The 17,056-nt window shown below is 34.1% G+C and overlaps 1 protein-coding gene across 1 annotated transcript in view; it reads right to left on the reverse strand.

Moving 5' to 3' along the window:
* The window catches only part of LOC123700013 (fatty acid synthase-like), a 28,141-nt gene that overhangs the window by 7,710 nt on the left and 3,375 nt on the right, over positions 1 to 17,056 (reverse strand). Inside the window, exons 5-29 of the mRNA XM_045647098.1 lie at positions 16,779 to 16,982; positions 15,901 to 16,017; positions 15,386 to 15,564; positions 14,693 to 14,835; positions 13,708 to 13,911; positions 13,221 to 13,407; positions 12,784 to 12,946; positions 12,067 to 12,236; positions 11,623 to 11,774; positions 11,037 to 11,220; positions 10,385 to 10,533; positions 9,763 to 9,947; positions 8,866 to 8,985; positions 8,531 to 8,640; positions 8,006 to 8,196; positions 7,518 to 7,681; positions 7,028 to 7,273; positions 6,820 to 6,934; positions 6,486 to 6,734; positions 5,816 to 6,232; positions 5,292 to 5,447; positions 4,980 to 5,092; positions 4,407 to 4,557; positions 4,030 to 4,201; positions 3,641 to 3,753 (exon numbers count right to left, since the gene is read on the reverse strand). Coding sequence (XP_045503054.1) covers positions 3,641 to 3,753; positions 4,030 to 4,201; positions 4,407 to 4,557; positions 4,980 to 5,092; positions 5,292 to 5,447; positions 5,816 to 6,232; positions 6,486 to 6,734; positions 6,820 to 6,934; positions 7,028 to 7,273; positions 7,518 to 7,681; positions 8,006 to 8,196; positions 8,531 to 8,640; positions 8,866 to 8,985; positions 9,763 to 9,947; positions 10,385 to 10,533; positions 11,037 to 11,220; positions 11,623 to 11,774; positions 12,067 to 12,236; positions 12,784 to 12,946; positions 13,221 to 13,407; positions 13,708 to 13,911; positions 14,693 to 14,835; positions 15,386 to 15,564; positions 15,901 to 16,017; positions 16,779 to 16,982 — 4,354 coding nt within the window. The remainder of the gene's footprint in view (positions 1 to 3,640; positions 3,754 to 4,029; positions 4,202 to 4,406; positions 4,558 to 4,979; positions 5,093 to 5,291; positions 5,448 to 5,815; positions 6,233 to 6,485; positions 6,735 to 6,819; positions 6,935 to 7,027; positions 7,274 to 7,517; positions 7,682 to 8,005; positions 8,197 to 8,530; positions 8,641 to 8,865; positions 8,986 to 9,762; positions 9,948 to 10,384; positions 10,534 to 11,036; positions 11,221 to 11,622; positions 11,775 to 12,066; positions 12,237 to 12,783; positions 12,947 to 13,220; positions 13,408 to 13,707; positions 13,912 to 14,692; positions 14,836 to 15,385; positions 15,565 to 15,900; positions 16,018 to 16,778; positions 16,983 to 17,056) is intronic.

Below are 17,056 nucleotides of genomic sequence, written 5' to 3' on the forward strand. Positions count from 1 at the left end.
TACGAAACAAATCAGATTCAAACTGTCTTCCTCTGTCAGTAGTGATCTTCTCTGGACATCCGTATCTCGCCACCCAGCCAGAGAGAAAAGCACGGGCACACGTCTCGGCTTGTATGTCTGGTAAAGGAATCGCCTCAGGCCAACGCGTGAATCTATCGATGATCGTGAGACAATATCTGTAACCAGAAGAATAAGGTAATGGTCCTACAATGTCCATGTGGACATGCGAAAAACGTTGAGAAGGTGTAGAAAATTGAGAGAAAGGTGAAATTGTATGACGAATGACTTTGTTGCGCTGGCAATCTGTGCAAGCTCGCGCCAAGTGTCGACAATCTTTTTTAATTCCAGGCCAAACAAATCGTTGCGTAATCAACTTAATGCTCGCCTTAGCACCAGGATGGCTTAAGCCATGTAGATTATTAAAAACTTGTTCGCGAAAAGCTTTAGTAACAAACGGTCTGGGATTTTGCATAGACACGTCACAGTAGATGGAATGAGATGAATTTGGTAATTTTACTTTTACTAGTTTAAGAGATGAATTGTTATTTAAAAGTTCTTGCAGCTCAATGTCTGTACTTTGAGCGCGTGCAAGCTCCTCAAAATTTATAGAGTCTGCAATTTCCTCTATTCTGGACATAGCGTCGGCTACCATATTCTCAGACCCGGTCACGTACCTGATATCCGTAGTAAATTGAGAAATAAAATCTAAATATCTAAATTGTCGAGGTGAACATTTATCTCGATTGGTTTTGAACATGAATGTCAGCGGCTTATGATCTGTGTACACAGTAAAATTTCTGGCCTCAAGCATATGGCGAAAATAACGTATAGCTTCATATATAGCTAACAGCTCTCGATCATACGGACTATATTTTACCTGAGATGGCTTAAGTTTGCGTGAGAAAAACGCTAGTGGTTGCCAGTCATCATTTACCCGTTGTTGGAGCACAGCACCAACTGCGATGTCAGAGGCATCTGTGTGAATTGCAAAATCACAGTCGGACCTAGGATGAGCTAATAAGGTTGCTCTCGCAAGAGACGACTTACAGGCATTGAAGGAGTCCAGCATGACATCAGACATCTCGATAGGTTGATTATTTTTCTTTTTAGATCCTGAGAGTGCCAAGCTGAGAGGACCTTGAATAGAAGATGCATCTGGAATGAAACGCCTATAAAAGTTATACATTCCTAGAAATCGGCGGAGTTCTCTTACACTCTTCGGAACTGGATAATCTACGACAGCTTGAACCTTTTCTTCAACGGGACTAATTCCAGCTGATGTAACTTTGTGACCTAAGAAGGTTATACTAGGTAAACCAAACTCACATTTGCTTGAATTAATAAGCATGCCGTAGTCAGAAAGTCTCTTAAATAATTGATCCAGGTGTTCCAGGTGCTCATCGTAATCTGCGGAAAAGACCAAAATATCATCGACATAACCATAACAAAAGGATAGTCCTTTGAGCATTTCATCAACAAAACGTTGAAAGGTCTGTGCTGCGTTGCGAAGGCCAAACGTCATATAGCAAAACTCGAATAATCCGAATGGTGTAGTAATGGCGGTCTTCGGTATATCGCTCTTGAAAACTGGTATTTGGTTAAATGCTCTTACCATGTCGATTTTAGAAAATATAGTGCTTCCAGCAATTAAATGTGTAAAGTCCTGAATATGTCTGATGGGGTAGCAGTCTGGCAAGGTTCTTGCATTTAAAGCTCTGTAGTCTCCGCAGGGTCTCCAGCCGTTGTCTTTCTTAGGAGCTAAATGTAATGGAGATGACCAAGAACTGTCTGACCTGCGTGCCACGCCTGCTTGCAGCATGTCCTCAAATTCTTTTTGTGCTATCTGAAGGCGATCCGGTGGCAGCCTGCGTGGTCGTGAGGAAACTGGTGGACCTGGTGTAGTTCGAATATAATGAACGGTATTATGTTTCACCTCCTTATGTGTACCAGCCGGGCGGGTTATGTCTGGATATTTGCGTAAAAGCTGATGGTAAATAGAATCTCCAGAAATTACCTTAATTGAACCATAGTCGCTGTCAGTTGGAATCTCAATTGACGCTGTGACCTGGAGTGACGTCAACCCATCAATAAGTCGCTGCTGGCGGCAATCTACCAACAGATTGTAAAAAGAAAGAAAATCAACGCCAATTATCGGCTTATTAATATCTGCAACCACAAATCGCCATTTAAAATCACGCCGCAAACCTAAATTTATATTTATCTGCACCCAGCCATATGTAGGTATGACAGTGCCGTTGGCCGCGAACAGCTGGTAGTCAGTCTTCTCTCGATATTGCCTGAGCGCTCTGCGTGGATAAACACACAAATCAGAACCTGTATCGACAAGAAATTTTATTTTACTTATTTTATCAATAATAAAAAGGCGGCCTGGCGAAATATTGCAGTCGGTTGCCGCTAGTTCCGGCTGCACATGTTGTTTTCCGACGGTAAATTAAATTTGCATGGTTTAATGCATTTATGCGCTCGCTTTCCAAATCTATGATGATACCAACAAAAATCAAAATTTCTAGATTTAGATCTTGATCTGTTACGGTTATTTCTTATTCGAGATGGGGTACGTGACCTTGATCTATGTAAATTACCTTTTAGTGATGCTACTTCTTTTGTTAAATTTTCTAATTGCTTACTTAATTCTGAAATTTCATTATTATTCAAATTATTATTTAAAGTGCAAACTTGTTGGGTGGGGTGTACAATATCATGAACAGAATCTGCTAAATCGGCAATCGCTTCTAAACTGAGACTTTTTTGTGAAGCTATTATTGTTTGAATATTTAATGGTAACCGACCTGTCCATAAAGTCCTGAGAAATTCGTCCGGAACAGCTGGCCCCGCCAAATTCTGTAGATGTCGAAGAAACTGTGACGGTTTTCTGTCCCCTAATTCCTCTTGAGCCAAAAGTTGTTGTATTCGTCTCTCCTGTGACGCCGTTAGCCGTTTTATTAATTCTGTTTTTAGTTTTTTATATTTATTCTCAGCTGGAGGATTTTTTATTATATCCTTTACTTCCTGGGCAAACCTTTGTTCTAATTGCGACGAAATGTGGTAAAACTTCGTCGTATCAGACGTTATTCCAGCTAAAAAGAATTGTCCTTCAACCTGGGCGAACCACAAAGCAGGGTCATCCGCCCAAAATGGCGGCAGCCGCACGCCGACTTTATTCAATTCCAAATCCGATCGGTCTTCTTTTTCCATCATAAACGTATTTTGAAGTCGGGGTCACCAATGTGGGATGCTAGGAGCGTTTAAATAAAATTACAAAACATTCCACGATGAGGCGTTTAATTCGCACGTTACAATAATTCGAATTTAGATAAAAACTGAGCGCACATCCGTCGTCTATGCCGGTCGCCGCGGAGTGAGGCTGAGGGGCTGACCGCTGACGAGCCGTCGCGAACAAATCCCCGTGTACGACCGGCGCGGGCGCGGGGTGAAGGGCGCGCAGTTGCTAAGCTGGCCGCCACAATAGTATGTTTGAAATAGAATTCAAAATCCAATACCAGATCATTGATGAGAGGATAACTTAATTTTCAAATCGAAATCAAACAATTAAAACTCCCAAAGCAAAGAAAAATATTTCTTAATCCCTATGAAATAATACTATAATATGATCGCTTACATTTTTCAGATCACCTTTGACGCAGTTCAGAATTATGTCGCACCCATAGCCTCCAGTAGCAGATAAGACCATATCTCCAAAAGATATGTCTCTTGAATTTCCAATATGATCATCTATACAAAGAAGAAAATAAAAAATACCTATTGATAAATTTAAATTTTAGGAAGTTTAGAGTAACAATGGGCAAGTGGGTAGGCGCTTTTTTTGCGTAAAATGGGGCCGTTTTCACGACGTATCCTCTCTCAATAAGGCCATTGATTCGACACTTATTGATATTGTTGTTGAAACTAAATAAAGCTACTTTGTTTCCAGTGTTGATCACAACCTTCCAAAAATTTTCACGTCCTACAAAAATAATATTAACAACTTCATTAATAATTATAATTTACCTTTCAGTTTTGGGAACAGTCTCTTCAAGAAGTGCTTCTTGCCTTTATCACCAACTGTAGTGAATACTTCGCAATTATGCGCAAGACATATGGATATAGCTGCCTGACCCAAAGCACCAGTACCACCGTGGATCAAAACTTTCATACCCGGTAACAAATTCTGTTTTATCGCCTAAAAATTTAAATCGTAAAATATCACAAAGCTATTGAAAAAATCATACTTTAAACGATATTGAATATGTCTCCATCAGACCATTAATACCTATGCCTAGATTTTTATTTCAAAATATACTGAATTTTTTCAAATCATTAACGCATGGTAAAAACATGCAAACAGTAATAAAACCCATTTCTGCAAAGTTAAAAATACAACTTACAAGACAATAAAACGCTAGTGAGTAAGCTAGTGGTACAGTAGCTGCGTCTTCCAAAGTCCACATCTCTGGAACCGGCCACAAAAGATTCAAGTTTGCTTTGACTCGACTGCGAGTTGCTCCTCCTTTTACCAAACCCATTACACGCGTGCCACTAGAGGAAATATCATCGAATCTATACTAATAATATGCATTATAAACCTGTAGAGTTTATTTGTTTGTTTAAATGCACTAAGCTCAGGAACTACTGGTCCGATTTAAAATATTCTTTCGGTGTTAGATAGCCCATTTATCGAAGGCATTTATCGAGTAAGGCTATATATCATAACGCTAAGAAACCGCGAAGCGCAGCAGCTAGTAGTAAATATACTTCTACTTTCACTTTTTTATTTTACTGAATGCCTTATTTGTTGAATTGTGATTGTAGTTGATTCAATTAGTGACCCCATATACTCTTTAAAATTTAAATGCAAATATTCAATTAAAAAATTAATAACCAATTTTTCGTGATTACTTATAAAACTCAATAATAGTGTTGCATTTATTTCATAAAATATTATTATTAAAACTGCTTACTTTTCTGTAACACCACTGAAATCCATTCCGTATTGGTTTTTATTCACATTTTCATAGAAAACTTCACCCGACGCTCTCTTAGCATCTGTTTCATTTATACCAGCGTAATGTACCTGTGGAAAACAATAGATACGTATGCTTGAACAATCGAACTGATGTATTTCAGGTAATCCTTCAATATTAAAATCAACTTTACCATACACTTTATTATTGTGAATAATATTAAGTTCGTTGCCTTTGAAAACTTTAATCTACGTTGTTATTGAAATGTCTATAAATCGTTTAATTTATGTTTATTTTTCTATGTCTTACCGTTACAATAATTCCAGATCCAGTTAGTTCAGGTGCATCGACCCATTCAAGTGAATTTATATCTCCAATTTGTCTACTTCGCAGGATTACGTCCTTGTTTGCTTTTGGTAACTCCTTAGTAATCAGTGGTAAATAGTACATGCCTCCCCATTCACCCTGTACAATGTATTTATATATATTAAAATCCATTTCAATACTTTACAAATTTGTTGACATTGGTAGAAGCATTATTAACCGACTTCAAAAAAAGGAGGAGGTTATCAATTCAGCCGGTATGTTTTTTTTAATGTATGTACACCGATTACTCCGAGGTTTCTGAACGTGATTCTTTTTTTGTTCGATGCGGGATGGTGTCGAATCGGTCCCATAAAAAATTTATTTAGATAGGACCAGTAGTTTTTATTTTATGGGCATTTTTGCAAGTGCAAGTTTGAAGTCGGTTGTTTTTAACGCAGTTATCACTTGTACTTGACAGCAACGATAAACAAAGCAAATCATTCAAGTATCAAATATATTAAACTCACGTTATTCAGCACTAGCTTGGCCAGATCAGACTTCGGGAATTCTTCATTACCCTTAAATTCATCATTTATCACCATTACATTAACATTTCGGCCATTTTTGCGCAAATGTTCTGCCAAATCATCTAAAGTCGGTATTGGAGGATATGACGATACCAAAAGTATCTTTTGATCTTTCGGAAGACTATCTATAGTATTGAATAATCTTTCCAAATCTGAAGTATTTTCAATTGTATAAACACTTGTTCCAGCTTTAACAGGTTTTGGATTCCATTTAATTAGTTGTATGCATTGGTCTCCAATATCATGATGACTAACAATAGAGAACAGGTTGGATGGATGTGGTTTCAATAGTTTGGTGTATTCCTTATTAACAATCAATGTATTTTGTGGCACACATTTGCCAAGTGTAGCACATAACTGAAATAAATTTGAAGATAAGATCGGTTCTTGGTCAATTTAATGATAATGAAAATAAACATTTTTTATGCCCTTTAACAATTACTTAACCTTTAACAATATGACAAAATATTGAAATTAGTATTTTAAATATCTCAACGGATCTAAAAATACAGTAAAACATATTTTCTGTGGAGTCAATTTCAATGGAAACAATAACATCTGAATATCTGAATAATCATAATAATTATGAATGAATACTACAAATTCTTACCTTATCATTGGAAGATAGATTGTTAACGAATAAGACATCGACATCGTTTAATTTACCAAGTCCATGTAAGCTTTCTTCCTTCATTAAGGAATATTTGACCTTAAGATTTGGTATATCATTCATAATTTGATGAATATAATTAAATTTAGATACTGTAGTATCACTTTCAGCTAACTCAGATATAACTATTTCTTCCTTATGAACGTTTTCCTTGATTATTTGAAGACACGTATAGAGCGCAGTGATTTCCTAAAGAAATACATAAGACAAAAATTTATAAGAATTAAAATTATCTTATTTCGCACTTAATTTAGAAGCTCTCAAGATTACTTACATTCGATCGCTCTTTTGAGAAGTGAGGCAGAAACTGCAATGATTTCAGTGACATGTTATTTTTTACAAACGATAATTCACGGAATCTTAAATTCTCAATTATAACTCCTCCAGATCTAAAATAAATATTCCCATTAACATTCGAATTGATAAAAGTATAAAGAAATTCTTTTTATAAATTTTTAATAAAACAATTTTTTATTTCATACCTTGTACAGTTAAACACATCAAAATAATTGACTGCTAGCACATCTAAACCTTCACTGACTGATTTATGATTTTCAACATCAATAGTTATTTTTCTTACATACTCTGGGTATGTGGTTTCTCCAACAGTTTGTCGTAAAACATTAAATTGTATTAATCCATCGAGAAAAGTAACCCAGTTATTTTTCCAAGTGATATATCCTTCGTCGGAAGTATCGTTTATTGCTCGGAGAGATTGGAAATCTTCACTGTGAAGAAAAATTTAATGAATTTACTTAAATGTTACTAATTATATAATGAGAACTCCTTTAGAAATTAAGGCGCTTTGGTCATAGCAATACCGTCACATCATGGAGTAACGCGACGATTTTGGTACCTTGCAATTTTGCTAAAAAAGTTTCACTTCTGACGCGTGTGCTCGGAACTTATGCTCTTTTTTTTTCTTTTCAATCTTTACATATATAATCTTAATCTTTAAAAATTTGTACATACCTATAGTTATAATCGCGAGTGTATAACATTTTATAGATATCTTCGGAATAAAGCGTCTTCTCATCTTTATTTTCAGCGACCAGTTTAAATAAACGGAAGTTGTCGTCGCTCCTCTCACTGAGAATTATTTGTCCGGTTGCTACTACCATACCTTCACTTGCAACCTGTAGTTATTATTATCAATAAACTCTTAAATCAAACATAACGAATTACTTAAATTCTTTTGCGAAAGAAAATCGAAATTTTAATGAGCAACAAGTCAATGTTAGTTAAAAGTACCTATAATAAATGGTCATTTGGTCATGCAATAAAAAAATACTTTTTAAGCATTAACAAGAGTTGCGTCCTCACAATAACTTAATTTATCAGCTCAAAAAATAATTTCCCCAATTACTTCTTCCTACTATTGTTACCCATACATTTCAATTACTGCGATGACTACCCACAAATTTCTAAATTCCAAATTTTGCTCTAAATAGGGTACTTACCTCAAAAGCCCCAGTTCCTCTATGCAAAGAGACGCTAAGTCTCAAATGCCGCTTATCATGTAATATCGGTTGGACAAACAGATGGACATCTTTGAACTGTACGGAGACGCCTTTCTTCTTTAATTCGACACTCATAGCGAATGTGTCCCATACAGCGACGAGAGCGGCAGAAAATGGGTATAGGTTTTTGCCTGGTATAAAAATTATGAAAAATTATAATGCTAATATTTTTTTTTATTTATATTAAAAAAACTGTTACAATGTCTATTTAAGTCTATTTTTATTTTTAACAAATAATCTAAAATATATGAAGTTATCTAAATTTACGATTGATACAAAATTTCAATCTACCCTCAAATATATAGGTAAGGTTTTTTTAATTCTGTGGGTGGCATGATCATGTCTGATTAAACCCACGTTAATAAAAAATTTGAAAAAATAATTTAAAAGCATGTTGAATACAAAAGGAAAATAATTTTCTAAATATTATAATGTTTCTAATGCCATCGAATGAAAAACACTCACCTTGAACAACGTGTCCTCGCAAGTAGCTGTGCTCATCGTCGTGGATGGACAAAGCGAAATTGCATTCCGCGGCAGTTTTCTTAAAACCTTGTACGTAGAGGGGAAGTGTCCTATATAAAAATATTAACTTTTAATAAAAAATTGTACAAGAGCATGATAAAATATTATTTAAATGTAATAAACTATATTGTTAGACGTAACTTTTGATTTAATATTTTTGTTGGCTGAATAGTTGTTTAAATACGACGTTGGACCCAACTACCCTCACTTTACTAATAGTCATTGACTCGCACTTGAAACCGACATTATCTCGCGTGTAATTTCTTCATATTTACCATTTCTCAGTATGTGCCCATTCGACTAGATGACCCAACATTGGAGTTCCAGTTGATACAGGGAACTCAACTTTCGGGTACAAAGCCTGGACTCGTGGGTTATATCCTTCCATGTACAACCTGAAAAGACAAAAAATTATTAAACAGAGGGAATGCTGTGTTTTTTTTTTTGTAATATTAAAAAAAAAGATCCTATTAGCGTAGATTTAACTAACTACCCAAAACAATCAACCATAAACGGAACACAGCAATTGCAGCTGCCACGCAGCTCGGCGGCTCGCGGGCGGCGTCACTTCCATAAAATAACATATTATATTATAAAATGTCTCCCATGCGCATGTGACCGCCCGTATATGAATAGGTATTCATGAAGAAATATACAAATTAAACTTCAAAAGGGGGGGGGGGTCTATCTACCATATTTTTCATCTTATTAAATTTTTAATTTTTTGTAGACTTGCTTTTTATTTTTTGACACATCTCCGAAGTTTATGGGTCGATTTGGATTCTGTTTATTATTTCCAAAAGCTTATGTTATTTTAACAAGTTAATTAAAATTTTTACTAAAAATTATCGACTACGAAAAAAATAACGGAATCGAAGTCATTTTTTTGGTAAAAAATTGAATTGAATTATTATTTGCTTTTCTGTAGTTAGTACATTACAAAATATAATAATTAAAAAAAAGTCTGAACCATCAAATCAAAAAAATTGTATCCTTGTTACCTCTGTTAGCTACCACAATCGAGAGTTTCGTACAGGAAATTATTGGGCGTCTCATCAAAATAAAGCTACTCACGGAAAATTAGCTTGATAGTAATCACTTGCAAAAATGGGCGATGGATCCGGAACTAATATCATCGTCCATTTTCCTATAAACTAAAACAACTGACTCACTGTCCCACAGCCTCGAGCAGGAACCGTGCGTTATCATCATGTCCCCGCCTTGTGAGCGGAATGTTAGCGCAAGTATCGGGCAAGGCTCGCTTGAGGATCGCCTGCAGCAGCCCGTGCGGGGCCAGCTCCACCAGCACTGCGTCTGCTGGGATGTGGGCTGAGGCTTCTTCGAATAGCACTGGGTTCTGGAAGGTTTTTGGTCTGTTAATTATGTTTGCTTATATTATGTACGTCTGTTTTCTTGTAACATAGCAAACACTACTAAATTATATGGTGCTCCTTTGAAAGGATTTGGGTTTTGTATTTTTGTTTGTTTCTTATGTGCGATGTCTATTGTTTATTATTGACGTTAAAAATAGTACGAAACATGATTTGAGTTGCATTTTTGTTTGGAGTAATTTTGATAATTGGCGAGTTCGTTTGACCCATGATATTCCATTCCAAAAAAGTGTTTTATTGGAATTTGAAATAACAGATACTTCTTTCTTCGGCAACAGATACCATAGTCCATAAATTCAGAAATAGATTAAAAAAATTGGTAAATCCGCTGGATTTAATTGAACATCAGAAAAGGTAATAAATTAAACTATACGACCACTCAAATTAAGAAAATAATACTAACTAGTAAGTTATTAGTGTGATATTCAGCAGAAGAGTACTTAGCGAGGGGTTCATTCCACTTGTCCTGTGGGATCGAGGTGCAGATCCAACGCTCAGAGCGAGGTAATGGATTCTTTATTACTTCCTTTAAGTATTTTAGGAGACCAGGACCTGTAATGGAGTTAAATATAAAGCTCTATTTCTGAAAATATTTTTTAAAGTATATAATAGTGTGTCACTTATTCAAAGAAATAAAAAGTAATATGGAATAATTTTATTTGAGCTTTTCCTAGTTCCACTCCTAAAAATCTTTGTAAATTTTATCCCAATGCCAAAATAGATTTGATATGAAAAGATTTCAGATTTCAACTCTGAAAACAGACATTATATTACATACTAATATTATAAATGCGAAAGTAACTCTGTCTGTCTGTCTGTTACTCAATCACGCCTAAACTACTGAACCAATTTCCATAAAATTTGGTATAGAGATATTTTGATACCCGAGAAAGGACATAGGCTACCTTTTATTGCGATATATAATGTACCACGGGCGAAGCCGGGGTGGACCACTAGTATTAAATAAAGCAATATCCAGATTTGATTCATATAGTAAAGATGAAATTGGAAAGAAGAATTAAGAAATTATCGTCTTAACACAAGCAAAGACTTACCTGCTTCGGCAATATATCTAGAATGATAAGCGATATTAGAAGAAGGCACTTCTTTGGCAAATATGCCCGTCGCAGTCAAAGATTCAACGAACTCCTTCATAATATCCGCTGGACCAGAGATTGTTGCAGATTCAGAACTGTTGTGACACGCTATTTCTATTTCTGGGGGGCACAGCTTGGCTATCTGCAATAAAAAAAGACGGGATGCACTCCGGGAGTGCCGGCAGAAGTGAAAACTTGATTAATAACGTTCAGCATGTTTGATATTTTGGAATGGTATCCGTCTTACGCATGGAATATAAGGGCTAAAAAAAAAACTTAAGATTTTATACCCAACGCCGCTAAAGAAGTTTTAAAAATATTTGTAAAATCCATAATAAGGAAAATGAATGGAAAATGGTTGGTTTTCCAAGGGAATTTTACAATTTTTGAGGGAATATTATTAACATAGTGTCAACTTTTTCAACTATGCGCAATAAAACGCTATTACAAGCAAATTTTAATCATTTCCATGTAACCCCACTTTCATTACCTTAAAGAAAAGAAAGACCAGATATAATAAACCCAGTTTTAATTCTCATTTTACCTCAGTATATCCCAATCCAACAGCGGCCATAGATCCCTTGACAAACGGTGTCTGTACAGACACGAGCCCGCGGCTGTACGCGGAGAGAATCATCTCTTCCGCTGTGAGACAACCGTCTGCGTACGCGCATCCTAACTCGCCTACACTGTGACCTGAGATTATTTATGAATTATAGTAAATATTTGTAAATTTGTAATAATCGAAGAACAAATTCTAAATAATAATAAAAATTAATCTAGACAGTTATAGAGAATCAAATCCTATTAAACATAGAAATAGAACTTCAAAGGACATTCCATGAAAAAGATAATAAAGAAAGTAAGCAAACAATTCAAAAAGCCGTGAAAGATACAATTATTGAAGTTAAAGTGAATGAAAGAACACATTCAAGCTATTCAGAATACACATTTTAATTTAGGTTTGCTCCTATTTTCAAAAACTCACCAATCATTTTATCAGGAACAATTCCCAATTCAGTAAGTACATCAGTGAGACCAATTTGAACGGCAGCAATCCCAACGAAGGAATGCAGAATGTTATCAAAGATTGTCTTCTCTGGAGATGTAATGATGTGGATAAGGTCTACTCCTTTGGGCTTCAATACTTCATGACAACTGGAGTAGAATTTTTACTATTTATTAGTGAAATTTGTTACTAGATATTTTAGATAGATAACATTTTTGTATAAAAATTAACTAGAGCTAGCGCGCAAGAGCAACTCTATGGAGAGTTGCGTCGCTACGTGCGCGCACTTTCTTACTAGCCCATAGAGTTAGTTGATGGGAGAGACAAAATAGTTACAGAGACAAAAATTGCTCTTGGGCGCTAGCTCTAAATAGTTCGACAAAAATTGTAAAGCAGTATAAAAAAAAACTATTCAGAATTTGGCTGGAGTCATAATTTCACTGCTCAACTACAATTTCACTGCTAAGCGTAGATCAGCTTTGGAGAACGCAATATTATTGAACGGAGGTATAGTAAACCTAAATATAATAATCGATTGGAAGCAATAAGCAATGAATGCCAATGTGATACAATTAGTAGGATTTATGTAAAAATTTAATTGAACGAATTTAAAAATTCTTACAAGAATTTCATACTTAAAACAATCAGGTCAAATAGAATAGAAAAGAGACACATTAGATAAAAATTCAAACGCACCGTCGTATAGCCCTCTCAAAGACAGGTATGCGCATGAGCTGCTTTCCCATCCCGGGCCACTGCGAGCCCATTCCGCTGTACACGAACCACAGCGGACGGGTCACGTCCGGGAAATAATCCGACCTTTCCTTTCTAGTTATCGTTTTGTTGTTTTCATTCGTATCTATAACAGATTAATAGTATTGGAAATTATTTTGGTTAAGCTTAGATACTTTAAGTTAGTACAGAAAATTAAAGCGAAGTGCTAACTTTAACAAGAAAGATTGAGAGGATCTATAATAAATTTAGAACAATGAAAAGAATTTTGATATGGAAGAGTCTATAAGTTAACGTCAATCAAAACCGTTACTATAAAATTAAAGACAGAAGAAGATGAATAATGCCAGATTGCCAATACTCGATTGCCAAAACTCGAATTAGTAACAAATTTAACAAACCCAGAATAACATATCCCCTTCCCATATGGCCACTGATTTTATCCTGATGTATGTTGTGTAATAGAGCTATCTCTTCCGGATCAACGTTTCTGGTCTTCAAGTCTTTTATAATCTTTTCCACTGCTGATTGTTGCCTTCCGGATAGTGTAATCAAGTGGGGTATATTGGACTTGTATTTATTGATATCCTGAAATGTTGATAGCATTTTTTGTGTATAAAATATTTTGTAAAGCCCTTGTTTTTTTTAATTCGAAGATAGATTAATATTAAATTGTGCCAAAAAAAAAGTTTGATATCGATTTTTTCCAACTTTGGTAAACGAATGATTCACGTGGAACCCTACGGGTCGTAAAAAAATTCGACATCATACATATAATTAACACTTCTAAAGCGCATTTGATTGTAGCCGTCTCTGCAGTCGGAAGTATTAATGATGATGATGGTAATGACAATGATGATGATGATGACGAAGAAGAATAAAACCTACCTTCGGCTTATAATGTCCATACAGAAGTACATGGGCATTAACCCCAGTAACAGATAGATTGTTAATAGCAGTATATCCTCGACCGAACGCTTGGTGATCATTCACAAAGCGCATGACTCCCTTCTGGAGCCCTGATATATCATCTCTAGGATTGTCACAGTGGAGGTTAGCGGCTATTTGACCTTTTTGATATGCGAGGAGAACCTACAATTTAGTTTATTTTTATTTATTTGAAATATTATTTCAGTTTTACTTATAGTCTAGAGATCGTAAAATTTGCACGTTGAGAAACTATCCAATCGTCAGAATTTCCATTATAAGATTAAAAAAAAAAAATTAACTTAGGGTGATATTCTTTTTATATCCTGATGTAATCATGTTTTTTTACATAAACATCCAGAATTTTCATAACTATTTTGATACGTCTTTAATAAGATAGAAGTTTTTGAATAAATACAAGTATTGTGTTAAATTATACAATTGAGTTTTAAAATAAAGAAGCGTATTCAACATGTACACTGAAGTTTGGAATTTCGTTTTCTGCGTCATACAAGGTAAATGATGCATATAATCAACATTTCAGTATTATTCCTGAAACTGAATAAATTAATATCCAATTCAAATATAAGGTCAAGTGCAATTTAACAAATAATGAGTAGTAATTAATACAATTTATGACGCAATGAATTTATTATTATGGTCATTGAAGATGCCACCTGCATCGCCGTTTTTCGATCCTACGAGAGAAGGTGGTTAATGTTTTCAAGTGAATGTATGTATATTTCTTTGGCACGACTTGGAGCCTAAGCAGTTTGTCGTATTTTATGTAATTAGTGTCAATAGATTCGCCTTATATTAGTCGTGAGTGAGACACTGGATTTATGAAATTTAAAAACTTGCAGTCAGTTTTATACAGTTACTTTTATATTTATTGTCTATTTTGTGTGTATAATAAATTTATTAAATCTACAAACACATAACTTACCTTGGTAATAGCAGATACTCCAGACGCTGCTTCACAATAACCAATATTGGACATCACGCTTCCAACATACAGAGGATCAGTTCTGTTGTCACAGAATACTCTATCTATCGCTTCTAATTCAGCTTTATCTGCTTCTGGGGTTGCTGTTTTGGATATATTTGGAAAATTTATATGTGTTTTAGATTTAATATTGTACGAAGTAATTAATTATGTTAAATACTGGCCATTTTTAAAAAAGTGGAGGAAAAAAATTGCAAGAATCTTGTTCTAAAATTATGATTGTACTATATTATGTTGTAACGTATGAAAGAGCTTTTGTTAGTTTAAATAATTGTACACGTGTTTGACAACGTAATGTTACCTATAATAAAAATATTTTCATTATAAACAATTTCAACATTACGTGAAAAACCTTTAACTTCTTGCGTGATATCTTTTTATACTTATAATGTGATCTAATTTTAATTATTTTGAAAAAACAATTTTTTTAATTATTATTATACAGCAATAAGCAAATTTACATTTAAGAATTTAAATTTCCATCTTTAAGCGTATTCCTAGTTTATTTGTAAGCGTTTTTTTTTTCTTTTTGTACAAAACGTTTTTGTCTTTTTTTTCCGACTATAGAAATAAAACAGTCCAAATCTAATGAAAAATTCACACAAAAAGCTTTAAAATTATTTTTAATCTCACCAGAACCAACAGCTTCAACATATTGCACTTGTTTAGGAGCAACATTAGCTTCTTTATAGAACTGTTTCAAGAAATTCGCCAATCTTTCTGAATCTCGATAGAAACCGTATTTCGGTCCATTTTCTCCTTCAACTAGACCATTGAACTCAGATTTCACGTGCACTACTTCAGCATAAATTCTAAAAGATACATAATATATACAATATATAATATATATAATATATACATAATATATATAATATATACATAATATATATACAGTATTTTTGTCAATTTGTAAAAATCCGAGTAAATTGAAATTTCCTATTAATGATTAGATCTTTAAAGAATATTTATGTGTATGGCCTGCCCAAATAAGTTATTACTACTAGAGAATAATTTCACTATTACCACGAAATATAAATAACAAGATAGCTTCGTAACAATTTATCAAGCTAAACAGACAGACAGGGAGTTTTATATTTTCAATCTAAAATTATATTGACAAAGATAATTCAATTTTCCGTATATCTTACCTGCGAGCATCCTTCTTTTTCTGCAAGAACAACACATTGATAGCTTCAGATTTAGCGCAACCACACGCGTTCTTATCAAACGATCTCGTTTTACCGTCACGATTGATCAACATCACTCTGAAATAATCATCTATGCTATAAAATCTATGAAAAATTCAAGAGAAAAAGATCGTGTGTGCCGAGCACCATTGTCAGAAGTAAAACATCTTTGGCAAGATTCAATGATACCATAAGATACTTAAAATTTTACTCTCAACGCGCCCAAAGAAGTTTCACTTCAAATATATAAAATAGAAATATTGAAACAACCCAATTTTAGGAAGGAGGAAATAATGTAGGCAATAAAAGTTCAACACTAACATTTGTATACGATTATAATTTGAATAAATTTTCTAATATTAACATCATGTTTACTATATATATGTAAAATCAATAACAGTAGTTGTTTATGTTCATGATACCTTCTGGAATAAACTATCATAAATTTATTGATAAGTTAATTATATACAAGTAAGTTTTTTTTTAAATAGGTTCTTATGTATGTATGTGTATACACTATGAATATGTAGGTAATATGTGAGTTCCATAAAGTTTTAGATACAAATTTTTAAGTGAAATTACGTTTAAACGGGAATGAGATTGTAAAAAAGATTGTGTGTTTTCCAAGTGGAAATAGACTTCAGCACATAAAATAATCCTACTTAGAAAAACATGATTTTAAGAATATCAATGATATTTTACACAGGTTATATAGAAAAACAACTTATAGAATAGATTTGGAAAATTAATATAGTCCTGGATACATAAAAAATGGACCATATTATAATTTTAACGATATACCCAACAAAAAAAAAACATATAATATATAATAATATTACCTTCTCATATGAACAGAAGACTGTGGAAGCAAGCACAAGCTAGCCCCTCCAATAAGAGCAGCATCAACATCTCCTCTATTCATGGCCTGATACGCTAATTCCAAAGCAACTATAGAACTACAACAGGACTGGTCTATGGCCATAGATGGACCTTTTGCGTTCAACCAATAGGATACACGATTGGCGAACATACTTTTACTACATCTGGAATGATTATTTTTCATATTCCATTTTGTTACAAAAATCATTCTAATTTTCAAACTTGGGTTAAAACTTAT

The sequence above is a fragment of the Colias croceus genome, chromosome 19 (genome assembly GCF_905220415.1).
Source record: "Colias croceus chromosome 19, ilColCroc2.1".
In the NCBI taxonomy this organism is placed as follows: domain Eukaryota; kingdom Metazoa; phylum Arthropoda; class Insecta; order Lepidoptera; family Pieridae; genus Colias; species Colias croceus.